Source organism: Equus przewalskii, chromosome 21, assembly GCF_037783145.1.
Source record: "Equus przewalskii isolate Varuska chromosome 21, EquPr2, whole genome shotgun sequence".
NCBI lineage: Eukaryota > Metazoa > Chordata > Mammalia > Perissodactyla > Equidae > Equus > Equus przewalskii.
This window is the reverse complement of record NC_091851.1, coordinates 1,115,142-1,133,819: the sequence shown is the minus strand read 5'-3', so window position 1 is coordinate 1,133,819 and position 18,678 is coordinate 1,115,142. Positions and strand designations below refer to the sequence as shown.

At 49.4% G+C, this 18,678-nt stretch overlaps 1 protein-coding gene across 13 annotated transcripts in view; it reads left to right on the top strand.

Annotated features, from left to right (window-relative positions):
* Positions 1 to 18,678, top strand: part of SYNDIG1 (synapse differentiation inducing 1) — a 205,023-nt gene that overhangs the window by 104,238 nt on the left and 82,107 nt on the right. For all 13 annotated transcript variants that reach the window (XM_070588966.1, XM_070588968.1, XM_070588969.1 and 10 more), the window contains exon 3: positions 8,965 to 9,102. In XM_070588966.1, the coding sequence (XP_070445067.1) occupies positions 8,965 to 9,102 (138 nt within the window). The remainder of the gene's footprint in view (positions 1 to 8,964; positions 9,103 to 18,678) is intronic.

The following is an 18,678-nucleotide window of genomic DNA, read 5'->3' as shown; positions in this document are numbered from 1 at the left end:
TCCCTGTCTGGCTTATTTCACTTTACATAATACCCGCAAGGTCCATCCATATTGTTGCTAAAGGGACGATTTTTTTGTCTGTTTATAGCTGAGTAGTATTCCATTCTATATATACAGCACATCATCTTTATCCAGTCATCAGTCGATGGGCACTTGGGTTGCTTCCAGGTCTTGGTTATTGTGAATAATGCTGCAATGAACATAGGGGTGCATAAGTCTCTCTGAATTGTTGATTTCATGTTGTTTGGGTAGATACCCAGTAGTGGGATAGCTGGATCATATGGTATTTCTATTTTTAATTTTTTGAGAAATCCCAACACTGTTTTCCATAGTGGCTAAACCAGTTTGCATTCCCACCAGCAGTGTATGAGGGTCCCATTTTCTCCACATCCTCGCCAACATTTGCTATTTTTTGTCTTGATGATAATACCCATTCTAACAGGTGTAAGGCAGTATCTTAGTGTGGTTTTGATTTGTATTTCCCTGATGATTAGTGATGTTGAGCATCTTTTCTTGTACCTATTGGTCAATTTCCCTCTTAGGACCACTTTTGCTGCATCCCAAATAGAATGGTATAGTGCATTTTCATTTTCATTTGTCTCCAGATGTTTTTTGGTTTCTCCTTTAATTTCTCCAATGATCCTTTGGTTGTTCAGTAGCGTTTTGTTTAGTCTCCACATATTTGTCACTTTCCCAGCTTTTTGCCTGTAGTTGATTTCTAATTTCATAGCATTATGGTCAGAAAAGATTCTTGATATGATTTCAATCTTCTTAAATTTATTGAGGCTTGCCTTGTTTCCCAACATATGGTCTATCTTTGAGAATGTTCCATGGGCACTTGAGAAGAATGTGTATTCTGCTGTTTTTATAGATATATATAGAGTGTTCTGTATATATCTATAAAGTCCATCTGGTGTAGTTTTTCATTTAAATCCACTATTTCCTTGTTGACTTTCTGTCTGGATGATCTATACATTGATGTAAGTGGGGTGTTGAGGTCCCCTACTATTATTGTATTGTTGTTAATATCTCCTTTTAAGTTTGCTAATAGTTGCTTTAGGTACTTTGGTGCTCCTGTGTTGGGTGCTATTTGTAAGTGTTATATTTATTTAAGATATTTAGAAGTGTGATATCTTCTTGGTGGAGTGTCCCTTTTATCATTATATATTGCCCCTCTTTGTCTCTCATTGTCTGTTTTATCTTGAAGTCTACTTTGTCTGACATAAGTTTGGCAGCATCTGCTTTCTTTTATTTGCCTTTAGCTTGTAGTATCATCTTCCATCCCTTCATTCTGAGCCTGTGTTTGTCTTTGGAGCTGAGATGTGTTTCCTGGAGGCAGCATATTGTTGGGTCTTATTTTTTAATCCATCAGCCACTCTGTGTCTTTTGATTGGAGAATTCAACCCATTTACATTTAGAGTGAATATTGATATATGAGGGCTTAATGCTGCCATTTTGTTGCTTGTTTTCCAGTTCTTCTGCATTTCCTTTGTTTCTTGTCCCATGTATTTTGGACTACCAATTCAGTTAGGTAGTTTTCTATGGTGATTTTCTTAGTTTTCTCTTTATTTATCATTTGTGTCTCTGTTCTGATTATCTGCTTAGTGGTGACCATGAGTTTGTATTTAAAAATCTCATAGATGAGATATTCCATTTTCTGATAGCCTCTTATTTCCTTAGACTAAGGCGATTCCATCCCTTTCCTCTTACCCTTCTAAGTTATTATTGTCACAACCTATTCTATCTTGTGTTGTGAGTTTATGGTTAAAATCACAAGGTTATATTTATTTTTGGTGTTTTCCTTCCCTTTATCTTTAATGTTATAATTGTTTGCTAACCTGTTCTGATAGAGAACTACAATTTGATTTTGTCTACCTATTTGTCTCCTTGCTCAAGGCTTTGTAACCTCCTTCTTATTTTTCAGGTATGAGGGCCTTTTTGAGCATTTCGGCGGTGGGGTGGGGGGTCTTGTGGTGATGAACTCCTTCAGCTTTTGTTTATCTGTGAAATTTTTATTTCTCCATCATATCTGAATGATATTTTTGCTGCATAGAGTATTCTTGGCTGAAAGTTTTTGTCTTTCAGAATTTTGAATGTATCATTCCACTGTCTCCTGGCCTGTAAGATTTCTGCTAAGAAATCCACTGAAAGCCTGATAGGGGTTCCTTTGTAGGTTATTTTCTTCTGCCTTGCTGCCCTTGATGTTTTCTCTTTGTCATTGACTTTTGCCAGTTTTACTACTAAATGCCTTGGAGAAGGCCTTTTTACATTGATATAGTTAGGAGATCCTTTGGCTTTGTTTACTTGTATTTCCAGCCCCTTCCCCAGGTTTGGGGAGTTCTCAGCTATCATTTCTTTGAACAAGCTTTCTGCTCCATTCTCCTTTTCTTCTTCTGGAATGCCTGTAATCCTTGTGTTGTATTTCATAATTGAGTTGGATATTTATCAGAGAATTTCTTCATTTCTTTTTGGTCTTAGTTCTCTCTCCTCCTCCATCTGAAACATTTCTATATTTCTGTCCTCCAGACCTGATTTGCTCCTCCATAATATCAGCTCTATTATTCAGGCAGTCCAGATTTTTCTTTAACTCATCCATTGTGTTTTTCATCTCTAACTTTTCTGATTGGTTCTTCTTTATTGTTTCAATCTCTTTTGTGCAGAAGTTCCTGATTTCATTGAACTGTCTATCTGTATTTTCTTATAATTCATTGAATTTTTTTATGATAGCTATTTTGAATTCTCTGTCATTTGGATTATAAGTTTCTGTGCCTTCAGGATTGATTTCTGGGTTCTTGTTATTTTTCCCTCTGGTCTGAGATTTAATATATTTTTTTGTACTGTTTGACAGTGTTGATTTGTGCCTCCACATAGTGATAGTATCTACTCACAGCTTCCACCTGCCGCCACTTGGTGGGTGTCAATAGCTGTATATTCTGAGCCCACCATGATTCACAGCTCACTCACTCACAGCGAATGCTTTACTATCTGTGCAGGCACTCTGGCCGACCCACTAAGCTGGAGTGCTGGGCAGGAGGAGGGGGCTTTCTTTCAGCTGCGTGATCCCTGGGGTGTTCTTGCTCTGCCCTCGCTATCTACTCTCCTGATGTGCTGGCTTGTTGAAGACACCCCCACAACAGCTTAGTCACCTCTGTATAGGGCTTTCCCAGGGCTATGAGGGAACTTGGAGAGCAAAGGCGTTCCTGCAGACGGCTGCCCCTCCCCCTTCTCCTTTCAGAGCTGTGCAGTCTGGAGCCCAGGGTCGCTGCCATTGTGGGAGGCAGAAGAGATCCCCCTACCTCCTTCTACATCCTCTGGTGGCTCCAGCACCTCCATCTTCAGACATGTTTTGTCTGCGTGGGTCTGTCAGACATGTTTTGTGTTGTGTAAACATCCTCTGTTGGTGTATGAATGTCCTTTTCATTGTATCTTAGTGGGGAGAGTCTGAGGGAAGAGCTCACTCTGCCATGATGCTGACGTCACCTCCTTTATTCTTTTATAAACTGCATCATATTCCACTGTGTGGATGTATCACAGTTAATCTAACCAATCTCCTTTGAGTGAGCATTTAGGTGATTTTTCAATTACATATATGCTCTAATGAATAACCTTGTGCCCATATATTTTATATATTCTTAGAGGTGAATCTTCAGGATTACTTCCTAGAGGTGAGATTACTGGACCAAAAAGTAAACTTGTACTTGATTGTGTTATAAATGAACAAATTTGCTTCCTACAGTTGCACCAATTTGCATTCCTATCAACCTGTTTCCCCACAGCCTAATAGTGTGCTTAGTTGTGCTTTTTAATTGTGGGCAACTTGATAGGTGAGAAATGGTATCTTAGTGTAGTTTTCATTTTCCTTTCTCTAAATTTAAGTGAAGTTGAGCATCATTTCCACTTGGACTAGGGTGCAGCAAGCAGAGCAACCAGGCCACAACGTTGAGGAATTCCCTCAAACCAATCCAAATCCATGTTGCTAAAACTTCTTTAACTCTCTGAAAACAGTAGGAACTTGGTGGATTATGCATTGATTTCCTCACACAAATGTTACATAAACTGGAAGCAAGAAGACCTAAAAGGGACAATCATCACCTTATGCAATAATATACGTGCAGAAAATCACAGGTGCAGATAAAGCAGATTTTGAGCAGTGATACACATTTAGAAACTGGATCAACAGTTAATGATAACTTGACATTCTAGGGCTGGTTTTCAGTTGTGACACTAGCTCCCCTGGGTTAGTCATAAAAGACTCTATCCCTGTGTATTTCCTGGTCGCCTGGTTGATGTGGAGTAAGCCCTGGTTTTCTCAAGCAGTGACAATTGGCAGCACACTGCACGGTCTGTCTGTGGGCACCTCTCTGCTTTCTCTTTCACTCTCCACAGCCTTGTGTGTGTACAGTGCTCCCTCCTGACCCAGGGCCTTTGCACACACTGCTCCCCCTGCTCACAAGTCTTTTACTGAGCAAGTGGCCTCCAGATGGGAATCTTAATTTTTTCACAAAATCCAAAGTCCGGTGTACAACTCAATTATAGCCACACTGTGAAACCAAAAACATATGAGAGTGAAAAAATAATATAATTATCAACATACATTGATTGCTGGCTAAGCCCATATCAGTTTCACCTGATTCATGTAGTGTTATTTTATGTCGAGCCTTAGAAAGCTTTGCCCAATTCTCTGTTTGAAGACACGACGTGTATTTATTCTTTGTGCCTATTCATGTGGCAGTAGATGACATGTGTCGTCTTGGATGTCCACATCCCTGCAGAGTCTCAGGGAAACCATATTCCACGGGTTCTATGTGAGGACGGAGGAATGGTGGAAGCCCCCGCACCCAACAGCACGTCTGCACCTTTATAATTTTCATGCCAAATAAACTTTGCTTATTGGAGGAAAAAACTAAAAACCCAGAAATGCAAAAAGAAAGAAAAACATCACCAATATGCCCAACATCCAGAAGTATCTAATTCCTGACATTCTGGAGGAAATACGATTTATCCCATTTTCTACCCTGGTTTTTCACCTCAGTTATTATAAACATCTTTCCAGGGCAATAAATAAACATCCCTGCCATCATTTTCCATGACAGTATAGAATTGTACGTGGAATTCTTTTGTAATTTTGCTGCTTTTAAACAGTCTCAGGGATACTCCAGAAGGAACGCTCCTACATGCTTGTCCATGTGTCTCTCAGACTGTGCTCCTGAGAGATGAGCCTCTGGAGGAAAGCGTGGATCCTGAGCTGCTGAGGGGCTGCTCCCGTGTCAGCAGAGTCTCTGGGCCTCTGCTGTCTCCCGTGGGGCCACACAAGACACTCTCTAGAATTAGCAAGGAGAGAAGGCTGGGGCAATAAGGAGGGCAGCGTGAGGCCCAGGGACAGCCAGTGGGGGGACGTGTGAGGCCTTGAATGAGACCAGGTGACACAGCTGAGCCCAGCCTTGCACCCCTAAAACAGCACCGTCACAGCCCTTGCCCAGGGTGCTGAGTGGACATGAGATGTCGTGACGTGCAAGACTCTGGATGTCAAGCCTGCATTATGCCTGGAGTCATGATTATTTTATGAAAATACCCCAAGGTAGGAAACCCCACTTAGAGCCACCTAAGTGGAGGTAATGAAACCTGGACAGAGAAGGGGTGGATTGCGGGGAGCAGGTGGGCCAGCAGGACCCCTGCAGAGGGATGCAGCAGCTCTGCCTCTCTGCCCTCTTGCAGCGTTCGCTTCCACAAAAGGTTTAGCATAAGAGCACTCAGGCCCTCTGCATGACTGTCAGCTGCTTTGGAATGCTTTCCCTCTGCGCTGCAGACATTCCAATGCAACAGCCCACGGGGAGGATTCCTGGAAGACAGCTGCTGGGAGGGATGCATTTCTGGGTGTTAGTGGTCCTGTGTTTTCTCTACTTGGTTATTGGGATCTACGTGGCCTCGCCCAGGCCGGCCTCCTTGCCTCCCCTCCCTGTAGGTGGCACGGTGCCCACAGCCACATATACCCAGAGAGCACCTGCTGATGGAAGAAGTTGTATAAAAAGAGCTGGGCTGTTTTGTCTGCCCTGTGCTTTGTCTGAATTATTAAAATCTGTTTTAATCAAAATTAACTAATTATTTTGGTGCCATGTAGCCACAGCTTTGCAATTTACAGTGAAGTTCCCTTATGCTTCTAAATAAAAATCTGTGAAGATTTTGGGGCAGTGCCCTGAAATCTAATTCTTTGTTTAATGGGGACAATGGTGTAATTCTAAGCAGTTCCCAAAGATGGAAGTCGATGCTGCCAGCATGCCTGTGTGGGCTGTGGCAGCACCTGGCACAGCACTGGCTGTTTGGTTGGGAAAACTCTCAGCTGACCACTACTACCTCTTGCCTCCCTGAGGCCACCACAAAACAGACCAGTCAAGAAGCAAAGCCATCAGAACCCCTGGGATGGGGAGAGGAGACCCCTCATCTCTGGACAAGAAGCAACTGAGGCAAAATGGGGTTTGTTTGTAGCCAGACCCCCGGTGTCCAAACACAGCGCCTAGTGCAGGGCTCCAGGGTAAGCGGCCATTGACAGGGCAGCACTGTGATTCAGCAAGATTTTAACCATCAGAGCCCAGCTGTGTCCTTTGTAAAATAGAAATGACAATAAAATTAGTAACAACACCTATTTCCAGAGCCACTGTGAGAATCCAACCAGCTCAAGTATATCAAACTCTTGGTAAACTAAAACCCAAGAAACAAAAAAAATAACTATCCGTAGACAGAGTTGGTGCTCATGTGCAAGAACGTCCACCCGCAGCATCAGGACCCATCGGCGTGAAGCTCGTTGGCTCAGGTCTGAGCTGAGGGCTAGAAGTGGATGTCCTTTCAGTCCTGGTCCTCCCTTCTCTCAGGGCTCTCTGCTCACGGCCTGCCCTCGGGTTGTCACTGAAGTCCCGTCCTTCCCAGATCTTGCTGGCACCTGGCGCAGATGGCCTTTCAAGTGCAGCCTGACTGTTCCAGCTAGCCCTGGCACCACCAGTTGCTTGTTTCTGGATTGAGGGTCTGGAGACCGTGGAGTGGACAGGGCTGCCTGTCTGTGGAGGGGCACAGCCGGCAAGGCATTTGGGCTCCAAACGGCAACATTGCACATCCTTCGTTCAGATCAAAGATTTCACTGCGTCTGTCCACCTGGGCAGCCCTCAGTCCACCAGTCTCACCCACGAGTCGTGCATCCCCAGGGCTGCTTACTTCCCTTCTCTGACAGACACGAGGACGGTAACTTTTATTTCCCTTTATTGGTTGAGAGACTATATGGGAGGTGTTGCTGCAGAGGAAAAAGAATTCAAATTTCACAGACACAGCTCTATGGAGGGGATGCTGTGCCAGCCCAGACTCATGGGGGAGATGCTGCCCCAGTGGCCAGGACTCACCTGGGCAGAGAACAGATGGCACCCACCTGGCAGGAAGGAGCTGCCCTCTCTGAGAGGTGGCACCTCAGAGCCCCTGGCCTGCAGGGATGTGTGTGTGCAGTGGACAGGTGCATGGGGACAGCGTGGCTCACACTCCCCTCCTGGGCCCTCGGAAAAGGGCCCTCCTTTGACTGGAGGGGCCCCTTCAGAAAGCGCGTGTCTGCTCTCAGTTGCCTGGACGAGAACAGTGTCCAGACAGGAGGCCTCCATCGCTGTGTCGCTGCAGCACCCCAGCTGTCTGCACACTGACTGGAGGCTCCGACAGCCAGTTTGGCCAGTTTTATGTGTGTTTAATTAACCAAAGTAAGAAGAGACGTTGTTGTCACCCATGGGCTTCTTCGGTATCTGTCTGTGGGTAGGAATGTTGGGGGGCATGCGAGGTGCTGCGGGGGTTCCTGGCGGCAAAGGCATCCAGGCAGCTGATCCTCTCACCTGGGTGTCCCACCTGAGCGTTTGTCTGGTGCTCAGGTCGCTGCCTCCCTCTGAGGCCGCATGAGGAGGTGGCACCCGTGCACAGCGGTGTTCCCGAATGTCTCTAGCCTGCATCAGGAGGCCACGTGCTTGACACCCTCCGTGGCTGGCAGGGGGAGGTAGGAAGCTGATGACCATTTTCCAGGAAGAAATACTTAGTTTCCTTTTTAAGAAACATAATCTGGAGTAAAGTATGACTTGGTCTTGTATAAAATAAGCACCTAGATAGAGTGGCCCTGGCTTTGGATGAGTCAGCATGAGTGTGCCATGTGCTGATGAGGAGAGAAGATTCGCAGTGGGGGCCCAGCATTGGAGGAACCAATGAGGACAAAAGCGCGTGAAGGTCGAAGCGCTGGGGGACCGCAGCCCTGAGCATCCTGGTGGGCATCTGCGAGGGGTTTGGTCAGGGCTTCCCATTGCTTCGTCAGTGTTGGAATCGTCCAAGCTGTTTTTTAAAAATCCATTACTGGGGGGCCGGCCCCACAGCATGGTGGTTAAGTTCATGCACTCTGCTTCAGCAGCCTGGGTTTGTGGGTTTGGATCCTGGGCATGGACCTACACCACCTGTCAGCCATGCTGTGGTGGTGACCCACATATAAAGCGCAGCACAGATGCTCAGGGCTGATCTTCCTCAAGCAAAATAGAGGAAGATTGGCAACAGATGTTAGCGCAGGTGCCAATCTTAAACAAAAGAGTGGTGTCCATGTACCAGACGAGTGCCTTCTGAGAGTGCCCAGTTCCGGCCTCGAAAAGTTACACCCTCACTCCCTTCCTCTGTCACTCGGTCCCAGAGATCTGTGGAATAACTGGCTTCTGTAGGGTTTCGTCTTCTATGGAACGGCCCAGGAGCCCTGTAGTGGGGATTTTTCTCTGTCTGTTCTCGTTGAGAGTTCCCTAGGCTGGGGCTGTCTTTTTGGGGAGAAGCTGACTTGCGGGTAACAACAACAGCGACCTTCTGGGAGGGCTTGCTCTGTGCCAGGACGACATCCATGTCTGGGGGCATCATCAAGGGAGTCCTCTATTAATCCTGTCTTCTCTTGTCCCGTCCCTGCCCGTTTCTCTCTTGCAGAGTGACTATTCGAGTGATACGGAGAGTGAAGACAACTTCCTTATGATGCCCCCACGGGACCACCTGGGCCTCAGCGTCTTCTCCATGCTCTGCTGCTTCTGGCCTCTGGGCATCGCGGCCTTCTACTTGTCCCACGAGGTAAGGCCTCTCTCGGTAGGTCACACACCCATAGCACACCCAGGCTGAGAGGAGGAGAGCCCGCGAAGCCCATTCAGCTCGTGCGCCAGAGGTTCTGGTTGGGGAGCAGGCCCCAGGGAGGCCAGGCGCCTCGCTCAGCCTCGTGGCTGCTCTCTCCTCACAGAGGCGGGATTGCCCCATGGCTCCCAGGGCAAGGCAGGCAACCTTCAGGAAGGGGGTTGCATGAAGGAAGCTGGTGCCCCTGGTAGAAAGCAAATACAGGGAAGCCTGGCTCCAAGGAGACGCTTGGATGGCACTAGCAGGACTGACGTGGTGCTGGGGCACTGTGCCCGGGGCGAGGACACTGACATCACACTTATACTGTGAAAGAAGGCAAGGGCGGTTGTTTTCTCTGTGAGAGGCTCATTCTTATAAAATAGATTCCAGTTCCACAGCAGCCTGTGTGTCCTCATCCCAAATTAATGTCCTGCTAGAGGAAATGGTGCAACCTGGCGGGTATGGTGGCCTCCTCGGCCAGTGGGAGGCTTCTAAAGGCATCGCTTCCCAGCTCTGTTTCCCTGCAAAGCATCCTCCTCGTTCCTTTGTGGAACCCAAGTTTTGAAAGATTTTTTCTAGCAAATGAAGAGTATTCATTCAGAAATAATCTATATTCGCATATTTGTTAATCAAAGGAAGACATTTATACTTGCCAATTACAGATGAGGTTTCAGCCCACCATCATCCCACCCAGGGTGAGCCTGGGGCCCTGGGCTTATGGGTGACCGCAGGGCACAGTGACCAGCCCTCAGTGCTCAGGGGTTTTCCTCTCCAGCTTCTAGGGTTCTGGGACTGAGGCTGCAAACAGCTGGCTCTGGCAGTCTTGTGTGTAAAACATAGATTTCTCTTGGCTTGAAAACCGATCCCCAGCCGAGCCCAGAAGAGGCCTCTCACTGCTTCTTGCTGGTTTCTGCATTGATTCCTTCTCATCTGACTGTGAGAGGAGAGGACAGTCCCTTTATGCACTTTTCTTTTTCCCCTGCTTCCCTTTTCCTGGCACCAGGGAGGAGCCGGGGATAGCGGTGGACCCACTGGCTGTGGTGCTCCTGGGGGCAGGTGCTTCTCAGCAGGAACACCTGAGGGTCACCCGAGGCCCTTCCAGGCAGCATCAAGGTGGGCCCCTGCTCAGCACTGCTCTGGGGTCCCATGCTGGAGGATAGTGGATGGGGAGGGAGTGGAGAAAGTCCTGCACCCCTGGGTCAGGCTGAGCACCTTTCCATGTCCACCTTTGGCCTGGAGGATCTGTCTGAGCTTCTCTTTTGTGAGTTTGTCCCACAAATGCCAAACACCCCCTTCTCCGAGGGCACCAGCACCGGCTGGCGGACAAGAGGCCTGGGCCTGGCAGGGGCCTGGGCAGCTAGGGGCTGAGGCAAGGGCAGTGTTTTCCCAGACCCCAAGGGGAGGGCGTGGGCGTTGCTCACTGAGAATTGGGACACACAGCGGGACTGGACAGACACCCTCTGGGTATAGAGCATGCTCTGAGGAGGACCCCAGAGGCCGAGCATCTGCCCGTTCCTGTGGCAGCTGCACCCTGAGCCCGGGCTAGAGCGCTGCAGACGGGCCAGGTGGCTTCACCAGGAGGGCGGTCAAGTGGATGGAGCGATGGGAACCAGCTTCTTGCATATCATGGGCAATTCAGGCTTTTCCCAGGAGCTGACCGAGCGACCTCACCTGCTCCATGGCATCCCCGGCCTGCCACAGCGCCTGAGGGGTGAAGGCGGGCAGAGTTCCCACTTCCTGGCCCAGCCTGCTAAGAGCAGCCTTTCCTCCCGCAGGGAGTCCCATCAATGTCAGAGCTGGATTTTGATTGCCAAATTTGAGAATGAGTGATATTTCTATATTAGATCCTCTGGTACAGGTGTTAACTGTTCAAAGAGATGCAGGTGGACATCAATATGCCGTGCAGGCAGGGTGCCAGGCAGAGCACGCTCTGGATCAACGAGGAGGGGTATGTGGAAAGGCTGCCCACGTGGCCAGGAAGGAAAGGCTGCCCCTTGCTTGGCTGCTCCACACACCCTAGCCGAGGCTTCCCGTCTGGAGCAGAGCAAGCTGTGCACGGCATCTTTGTCTGAAAGATTGTAATTATAATAATTAACATAATTCATTGTATTTATAATAAAATTTTAATTATAATAAAAAGCAAGCCCACAAAGCAGAGACTGGCGTTTAGATGCCCTTTCTCAGAAAGTACTTCTGTTCTCCACACCTTGAGAGCCACTTGGCCTTGGCCCCCGTGGTGGAGAGTACCCTAATGGTCTGTTCACCAGCCTGTGTGAGCTGCCCTTCGGGGACCCCCGGTCGCGTTTCCTGGAGGTAAAGAGCAAACATCTTGAGGAGTGTAGGGGTTGCCTTCACTCTGGGGCTCTCAGCTCCTCTTTTCGTGGTGCTGTGAGCATGGAGTCCCCTTCAGTGAAGCCCCAGCAGGGAAGAGATGCCACATTTTCATAAAGAAATCTCTGGAGGTGAGTGTCCTTCACGGGGCTTGCCTCCAAATCCTTCTCCCTGGGAACACCCAGGCTGAGACCATGGCCACCCAGCTCCTGCCTTCACAGTCCACCGCTGTGGCCCTTCTGGGCTTTGCTGCACACCCGGGAGATACAGCCCTTGGCACACAGGCCTCAGCCCAGCCGTGAGGCTGCTTCTGTTTGTGCCTCTTCAGCCCGACATCAGACGCTAAACCTGTAGCAGGAACTGAGGGGAGCAGGCAGCTGCTGAGGGGAGGATGCGCAGCACGCCCCAGAACAGATGCTCTGAGAATCGTTACACTAAACTGAATCAGTGCTTTCCTGGGCGCGGCCACCGGGAGCTCTACCCCCAGCACTGGAGAGAGGGAAGCCCAGAGCCCATCTCTGCAGGGCTGTTGTCAGGTGGCCGCCCATCCCTCCTGCTGCCCTGAGTGCTGGGGGCTGGGCCGGTGACCTCAGAGTCAGCAAACAGCATAGTAATTAAGCCACAATCCCCAAAGTCCCAGATGCTGCTCACAAGGAAATCTTTGACATCTGAGTATGACTTCGGGGTTTCTTCTTTTACCACCGATCATGTCTCAGTGTAGTCACTGCCAATTAGACGATGTCTGCACATTGTCAAAACACCCGCTCAGTGAAGTCAGGGGAACATGTGAGGGCATTCTGGGAGGACAAAACCAAACAAGTCTCTGTGGTGGGATTACCTCGGGCAGCGGTGAGCGTCATAGGACCCCTGGACTTACAACCCAGGGTATTTTTTGTCCTGTCCTCTTCTGGCTGGGTCCAGGCCAGCAGGCAATTTCAGATGCCTAGGTTTCCTGATCCATGAGACCATGAAATCAACCATGGCCCATAGCTGATGAGGCTTAGGGGGATGAAGAAAGAGGGAGAATCCCCATGAGGGTCCTGGAAAGCGGCAGGTGCCCAGCGTGATCTGCTGGGAATGGCATTGTCAGCACACAGGTGCGGTCCCCGGGGAAGGAAAGCCTGGAAGGAGACAGAATCTTTTCTCCAACAGGTTTTATAATTCAAAAAAGGTGTGAATTAAGTAGTAGTAAGAGTAGTGATAACAGTACCGGTGAGGTGGTAACATGTGAGCATCTATCAGGGGCCAGGTCCTGTGTTCCATACTGAGCACCTGGCTTTTCAGAGCATGGTCCTGACCAGCAGTGTCGATCCCCGACACTGTTAGAAATGCACGTTGTCCGGCCCCATCCAGACCTGCCCAGTTGGAGCCTTTGGGAGTAGGGCCTAGGCACCTGCATTTGAACAAGCCCTCCCACTGCGTCTGACGTCGCTCAAGTTTGAGTAGTGCGGTTGCCCATACATGATCTCGTAGGAAGTCTGTGACATGGCACTGCCATCACATCACTTTGTGGGCCATGAAGTCAGGGTTCCGTGAACTCAGATGGTTGCCCCGAGGCCAGAGCGGGCTGTCAGTGGGCTGGGACTACCAGGACTACCTGGCTCAGAGCCATCTCCGGGGGAGGCACCTGCTTGGGCTTGAACCCTGATGAGGGATTCAACGTGGAGGCAGGGGGAGGGTGAGTGTAGCTTTTGTCCACAGCTACATTTTCCTCCAACAGCATTAATCGTTTGAGCCAGCTCCCAGTGCAAGCATGTTTTGTAAACCAGTTTATAGAGAGGAAAGTGTTGTGTGATGCATCCGTCTAGGAACTGAGGTTTCTAATGATGTTGAGGATAGAAATGAATCCATAATTTACTGGGCGACTGCTGTGAGCTAGTTAATACACACACTTTATCTCGCTTAATTTTTGCAATGTGTCTGAAAGGTGGACAATTCTTACTCCTATTTTATGGATGAAAAAAACTGAAGTTACAAGGGATTAAAAAACTTGCAGAAATCAGAGAGGTAGCAAGTATAGGTACATGAGGCAAGTATTGATATTTTTAACCCTTAAAATCAAATTTTCCGCAATGTAACTTTGACTTTTATCTGTTTACAAACAAAAATAGAATCACAGTACTTGCTTCTCAATCTACTGTGCCTCCCGCTGAGGAAGAGAAACCCCTCCAGGCAGGACTGCGGGGCGGGCCGAGGCGACGGGGCTGTGTCTGCTGCAGGCACCTTCTGCCCTGCGCATTTATTGTGTCTCAATTTCATTTCATTTCATTTCATAAATGTTTCTTTCCTTTACTAACTGCAACATTATAGCAATAATTAAATGAGGAAAGGGTATTAAGGATCAGATTATGAATTTTATGAATAGCACTAGCAAAAGGAATTGGACGAATTAGGGGAAAGAAAAGGGAATCTTTTTATGGTACTAAAACGTAAAAGAAGAAAGATCCAGACAAGCCAATAGCAGTGTCCTTGAATTCTGTTCATTCATGCAGGGTTTCCTGAGCTCCTGCACTGTGTCAGGACCTGCTCTGGGGGCAGGGGTACAGCAGTGAACAAAGCAGACAGGACCCCACCTTCACAGAGCTTTCATCCTAGTGACCTAACAATGAGAGGCCAGAAACAAACAGAAGTAAACGTATATGTGCCCAATAATGATAAATTACAAGAGAAAAATAAAGCTAGAAATAGGTATGGGGCATACCATTTTAAATAGGGTGGACATGGTAGGGCTTGCCAAGAGGATACCATTTCATGTCGTGAAACTACAGGCCAACCCAGGAGAATCTCTTGAGAAGGAGCTTTTCAGGTAACGGGACAGCCAGCGCAAAGGGCCTGAGGTGGGAGCCTGACTGGTGTGTATGAGGAACAGTGTGGAGGCCAGTATGGCTGAAGCAGGAGCCCTTTGGGTGTGGAAGTAGGAAATGAGGGAGAGAGGTAACAAGACAGGCAGGTGTGGCAGACCCCACAGGCCCTCTTAGGCTGTGACAATGACTTGGGCTTTTTCTTTGGGGTGAGAAGCCGTGGGAGTGTTTGAGCAGAGAAGAGACACCATGAGTCTACCCCTGATCAGGAGGGTGTGCGGAGGACAGGGGTAGAAGCAGGGCCACCATGCCGGAGGCTGGTGGAATCCAGGCAGGCAGTGGGGGTCGGGACCGCAGTCACAGTTGGGAAGTTAGTGAGAAGTAGGGGGATGGGGATGGCTTTGGGAAGAATGGCCAACAGATTTCAACTGCTGATAGGAGAGGAGAAGAGTCCGGAAGGACCCACTGGAAGATGGAGTTTCCACTGGCTGGGGAGGTACCACATGGCAAAGGAGCAGGTGGAGCCGGGCATTGGCTCTGGCATGTTCGCACTGCCTAGTGGTACCCAAGTGGAGGCACCAAGCAGACAGCTGGGTGTGCAAGTCTGGGCTCCAGGGAGAGGTCTGGGCTGAGGACAGGAACGTAAGATGAAATCTGGGCCTTAACCTTTCAGCAATGAGGAGGCTGGTGGCGGCCTTGACAAGAGGAGTTCTGAGGGTGCTGGAAGTGACAGCCCATGGGTGTGGGCTTGAGAGAGAACAGGAGTGAGGGATCTCGGTGACACACCCAGCTGTGCTGCAGGAACTGGAGCAGTGGGCACCATGCAGGGGGCACAAGAGGGCCTGGCAGTGCTGCAAAGATGCTGTGTCTTGATCTGGGTGCTGGCTGTACACTTGCCAGCATAGCCATAAGTGTACATCTCAATGAGTGACCACTTAGTCACTGCTGAGTGTCACACTTAGGATTTGTGCACTTTCTGTAAGTATGTTATACTTCACTTAAAAAGTTGAAAAAAAGATTATGAGAAGAGGGAAATTGGATATGGTGCAGCGAGTTATTTATTTATTTTTTTTTTGGAAGAATTTTGTTGGAAACAGAAAGAGAAATGGGTGGTAACTAATAGGAGAGGTGATGTCAAGAGTTTATTTTTTTTAAGCGGTGGGCAAAGCAAGGAGCCAAAGGGGCGACCCTCCTTAGGAGCTCATGAGGAGCAGCGGGAGGTGGGTGGGCGCTGGAGAGCCCCCACCTGAGAGTCCCGATTCCTGAGCTGCACAGGAAGTTGGCTGAGGGCGCAGGTGCTGAAGTTTGAGGAGGAGGAAGGAGCGACCAGGTAGTGCCAGAGCCCAGGGAGCAGGATTGTGGCACCTGGTAGAGGTGAGTGTGCCTTGGCAACATGCGGTCTGCAGGGCTCCAGGGCTCCTCCGGCCCCATTCTTCAGTGCACGCACAGCTGTGGCATAGGTGGAGCAGGCATGCCGACCTGCCTGGGGAAGACCACAAAGCAAGAGATGCGGGAACTCGGGGACAGAGAGAAAGGAGCAGTGAAGACTGTGACGACGGGCCATGGCATCTGAGTGCCATGAGAAGGGAAGGAGCATGTGAGGGCAGTGCGGGCCAGTGGTAAGCTCCCTGCACTGCACGTGCACTGTGCTCAGCACTGTGCTGGGTTCCCACGCACTTCCCCTCACTCATATCCTGCAGCCTCTGAGGAGGGTGCTCCTGTCCACATTTTCAGGCGAAGAAATAGGCCCAGAGAAGTCAAACAGCCGATCCCAGGTCACACTTTCAGGGGCAGAGCCTGGGTCTTCTCCTCCTACCCAGCATCAATGTCCACCTCTGGGTTGGGGCTCAGTATAATGTGCTTGGTGACTGATTGCACCCGGATAAATAGGAAGAAGAAACCATGGATCTTGGTTTAGACCTTATGAATCCCCACACAGGGAAGAAGTGTGTTGTCGGGTCCTTTCCTACTGTTTTCTCAGTGAAATAACAGCCCTGATTACAGCTCCCAGGGATGGGTCTATCCTTCGCCCACCTGACTCCATTAGGACTGGATAATATTAAATTATGGAAAGAACTAGGCCATCCTGAGTAAGATGTATACTAAAGGTGTTTCTTATTTCTCCTGAATTTGACTTTCTCCAGCAGAGTAGAAATATGTCAAGTACATTGCAGGCTGTCCCTCCTCCCCTCTAAATAAGTGCGGATTCTGCGAAGGTGAAGGGAGAGGATTATGGGATTTGGCCTGTGAAGACCTGTCACTCAGATAAGCCCTGGGAGAACCATTGCTGTTCCAAAGAAAATTAAGTCTTTCCCTCCTGAATCTTTACCCTGGATGTTAATGCTAATTGCTTATGGCCAGTTGGTTGGATTCTTGTCAGTGATTTCAGCCAATTTCCCAGAACAAACCCAAACTTTTCTATAAACACTGTCCAGATCTGGGGCCTCTCCAAGAGAGCGAGGGCGTGGTTCCCCCACAGACTACCAGCTGGGTTTCGTTTTCGTAGTGGTGTTCTTGAGCCGCCATGTTCTTGGTGTTATAAAAGAACGAACCAGGAGGGCCAGCGGGACTTGATGACTTGCCCCATCTTCCAATTGCGTAATATCAAAAGAACAAGCTGATTTGCCCTTGGAAAAATGTGAGGTTGGAAGATGATTTGAAAATAGGGAGCAGGAGACTGTTGGGGACTTCTGCTGGTTGCCTAGACTAATGACTTCCTGCAGCTGGAATAACTTGACGTTTTATGTTTGTTTGTTGGTGTATTTATTTTACCAAGAGCTTCCTTGAGAGGCGGTTGAGCATGGAGCCTCCCAATCCCAATCTTCATGGCCTCTGCTTCTCGCCACTCCCCACGCATGCGTCTTACCTGCCTGTGGCTTCTGGGCCTTCGCTCTATGCGCCCCCGCACCCCTTCCTTCAGACTGCTTCAGCAGCCATGGCCTGGACATGTGACTGCTGAGTCGTCGCCCTACCTGCCAGCCCCTCCAGATGGATTCAATGGCCATCTTCCTGTTTACATGGTTAGTCTCTGTGCCGACCACGGGGTGTCACTCACTGCCCACAAGTGTTGTGGCCTGTGCAGGAGGCAAAGGAACACCAGCCCTTGTTACCGGGGTGCAGCGAGCTTTAGGGCGCCGCAGAGGGAGCCATGCAGCATCTGGGGTGTGCTGACGGCCATGGGATCGTCCCTCCGTGGGGGTCAGGGAAGAGGTGCCCCTGAATTTCCTTCTCCTTCCTTCCTTCCCCCAGCCCATCACCCAAGGCCTTCTCACGGTCTTCTCCCAGAATGCATTGGAGGGGCCGGCCGGCAGCACTCCCCAGGCAACAGACGATGAGAGTCCACTGTGCCGTGTCTGCAAGCAAAAGAGCAGCTAGGGAGGGAAGCAGGTGTGTGCAGAAGATCCCCTGGCTTTGTGTTACAGGAAGAGCTGTGTGTGCTTCTCCTTGTTCCTGTTCTAGTATTTTGGGCCGGAGTTTGCCTCCCCAGGGACTGCCTCGTCCCATCTCTGTCTGAGTCTCAGAGAGCACCAGTTGTTACAGAGTGCAGAGTCCCTTCTGGAGGCCGACTAGGGCATTGCTCTCCGGGAGGTGCGGAGGCTGGGGCAGGGGTGCGGTTCCTGCAAGTGACTGAGGGAGCCCTTGGCCTGTGAGAGCTGGAGTGAGCTGGATCGCAGGCCACTGCTTCTCCTGTGGGGCCCTGAGAGATTCTTCACACCACAGCGCCACAGCTGGCGAGCATGGAGCAGAAAGGCCTGCCAGCCTCTGGACTCGCCCCGGCTCCCTGGGACACGGAACCTGCAGCGAGGTGGGGCACTAATGCTTTATTTGGAGGTACAATCCCAGCCAGTGAAAGCAAGGGAAAGTGGAGATGGGGCATGGAGGGAGGGAAAGGCACACGGGTGGTGCCTCACCATGCGGGCCACTACTTCCGCGGGGCCAGCTGGCTGCTCACCGCAGTGGACAGGCTTGACCAAAACGGCAGAGGGGGAGCTGTAGGGGCAGTGTTTGTCCAGCTGCCACCACCCCACAGGTGGAGTGACAGGCCTGCCTGGAATGGTGGCGGAGCTGAGGCCTGGGGCAGAGGAGGCAGTATAAGTGCAAACTTACCCCCTAAGGTTGCTTCTCTGAGCCTGCATTTCTTTATCTTTCCTGACCACGCTTTGGAAAGCAGTGTGAATATCAGTGACATCCTTATCTTGTCTCGGATCCCTAAGGGAAAATTTCCCACTTTCACTGTTAAGTAAGACTTTTCAGATATCTTGTTTTTTAGTCATGAACAGATGTTGAATTTATCGAAAGCTTTTTATATAACTGAAAAAATTATGAGTGTTTTCACTCATACAATCTACAATCTGGTAAATTGCACTGACTGATTTGAAAATGTTAAACCAACCTCACATTCATAAAG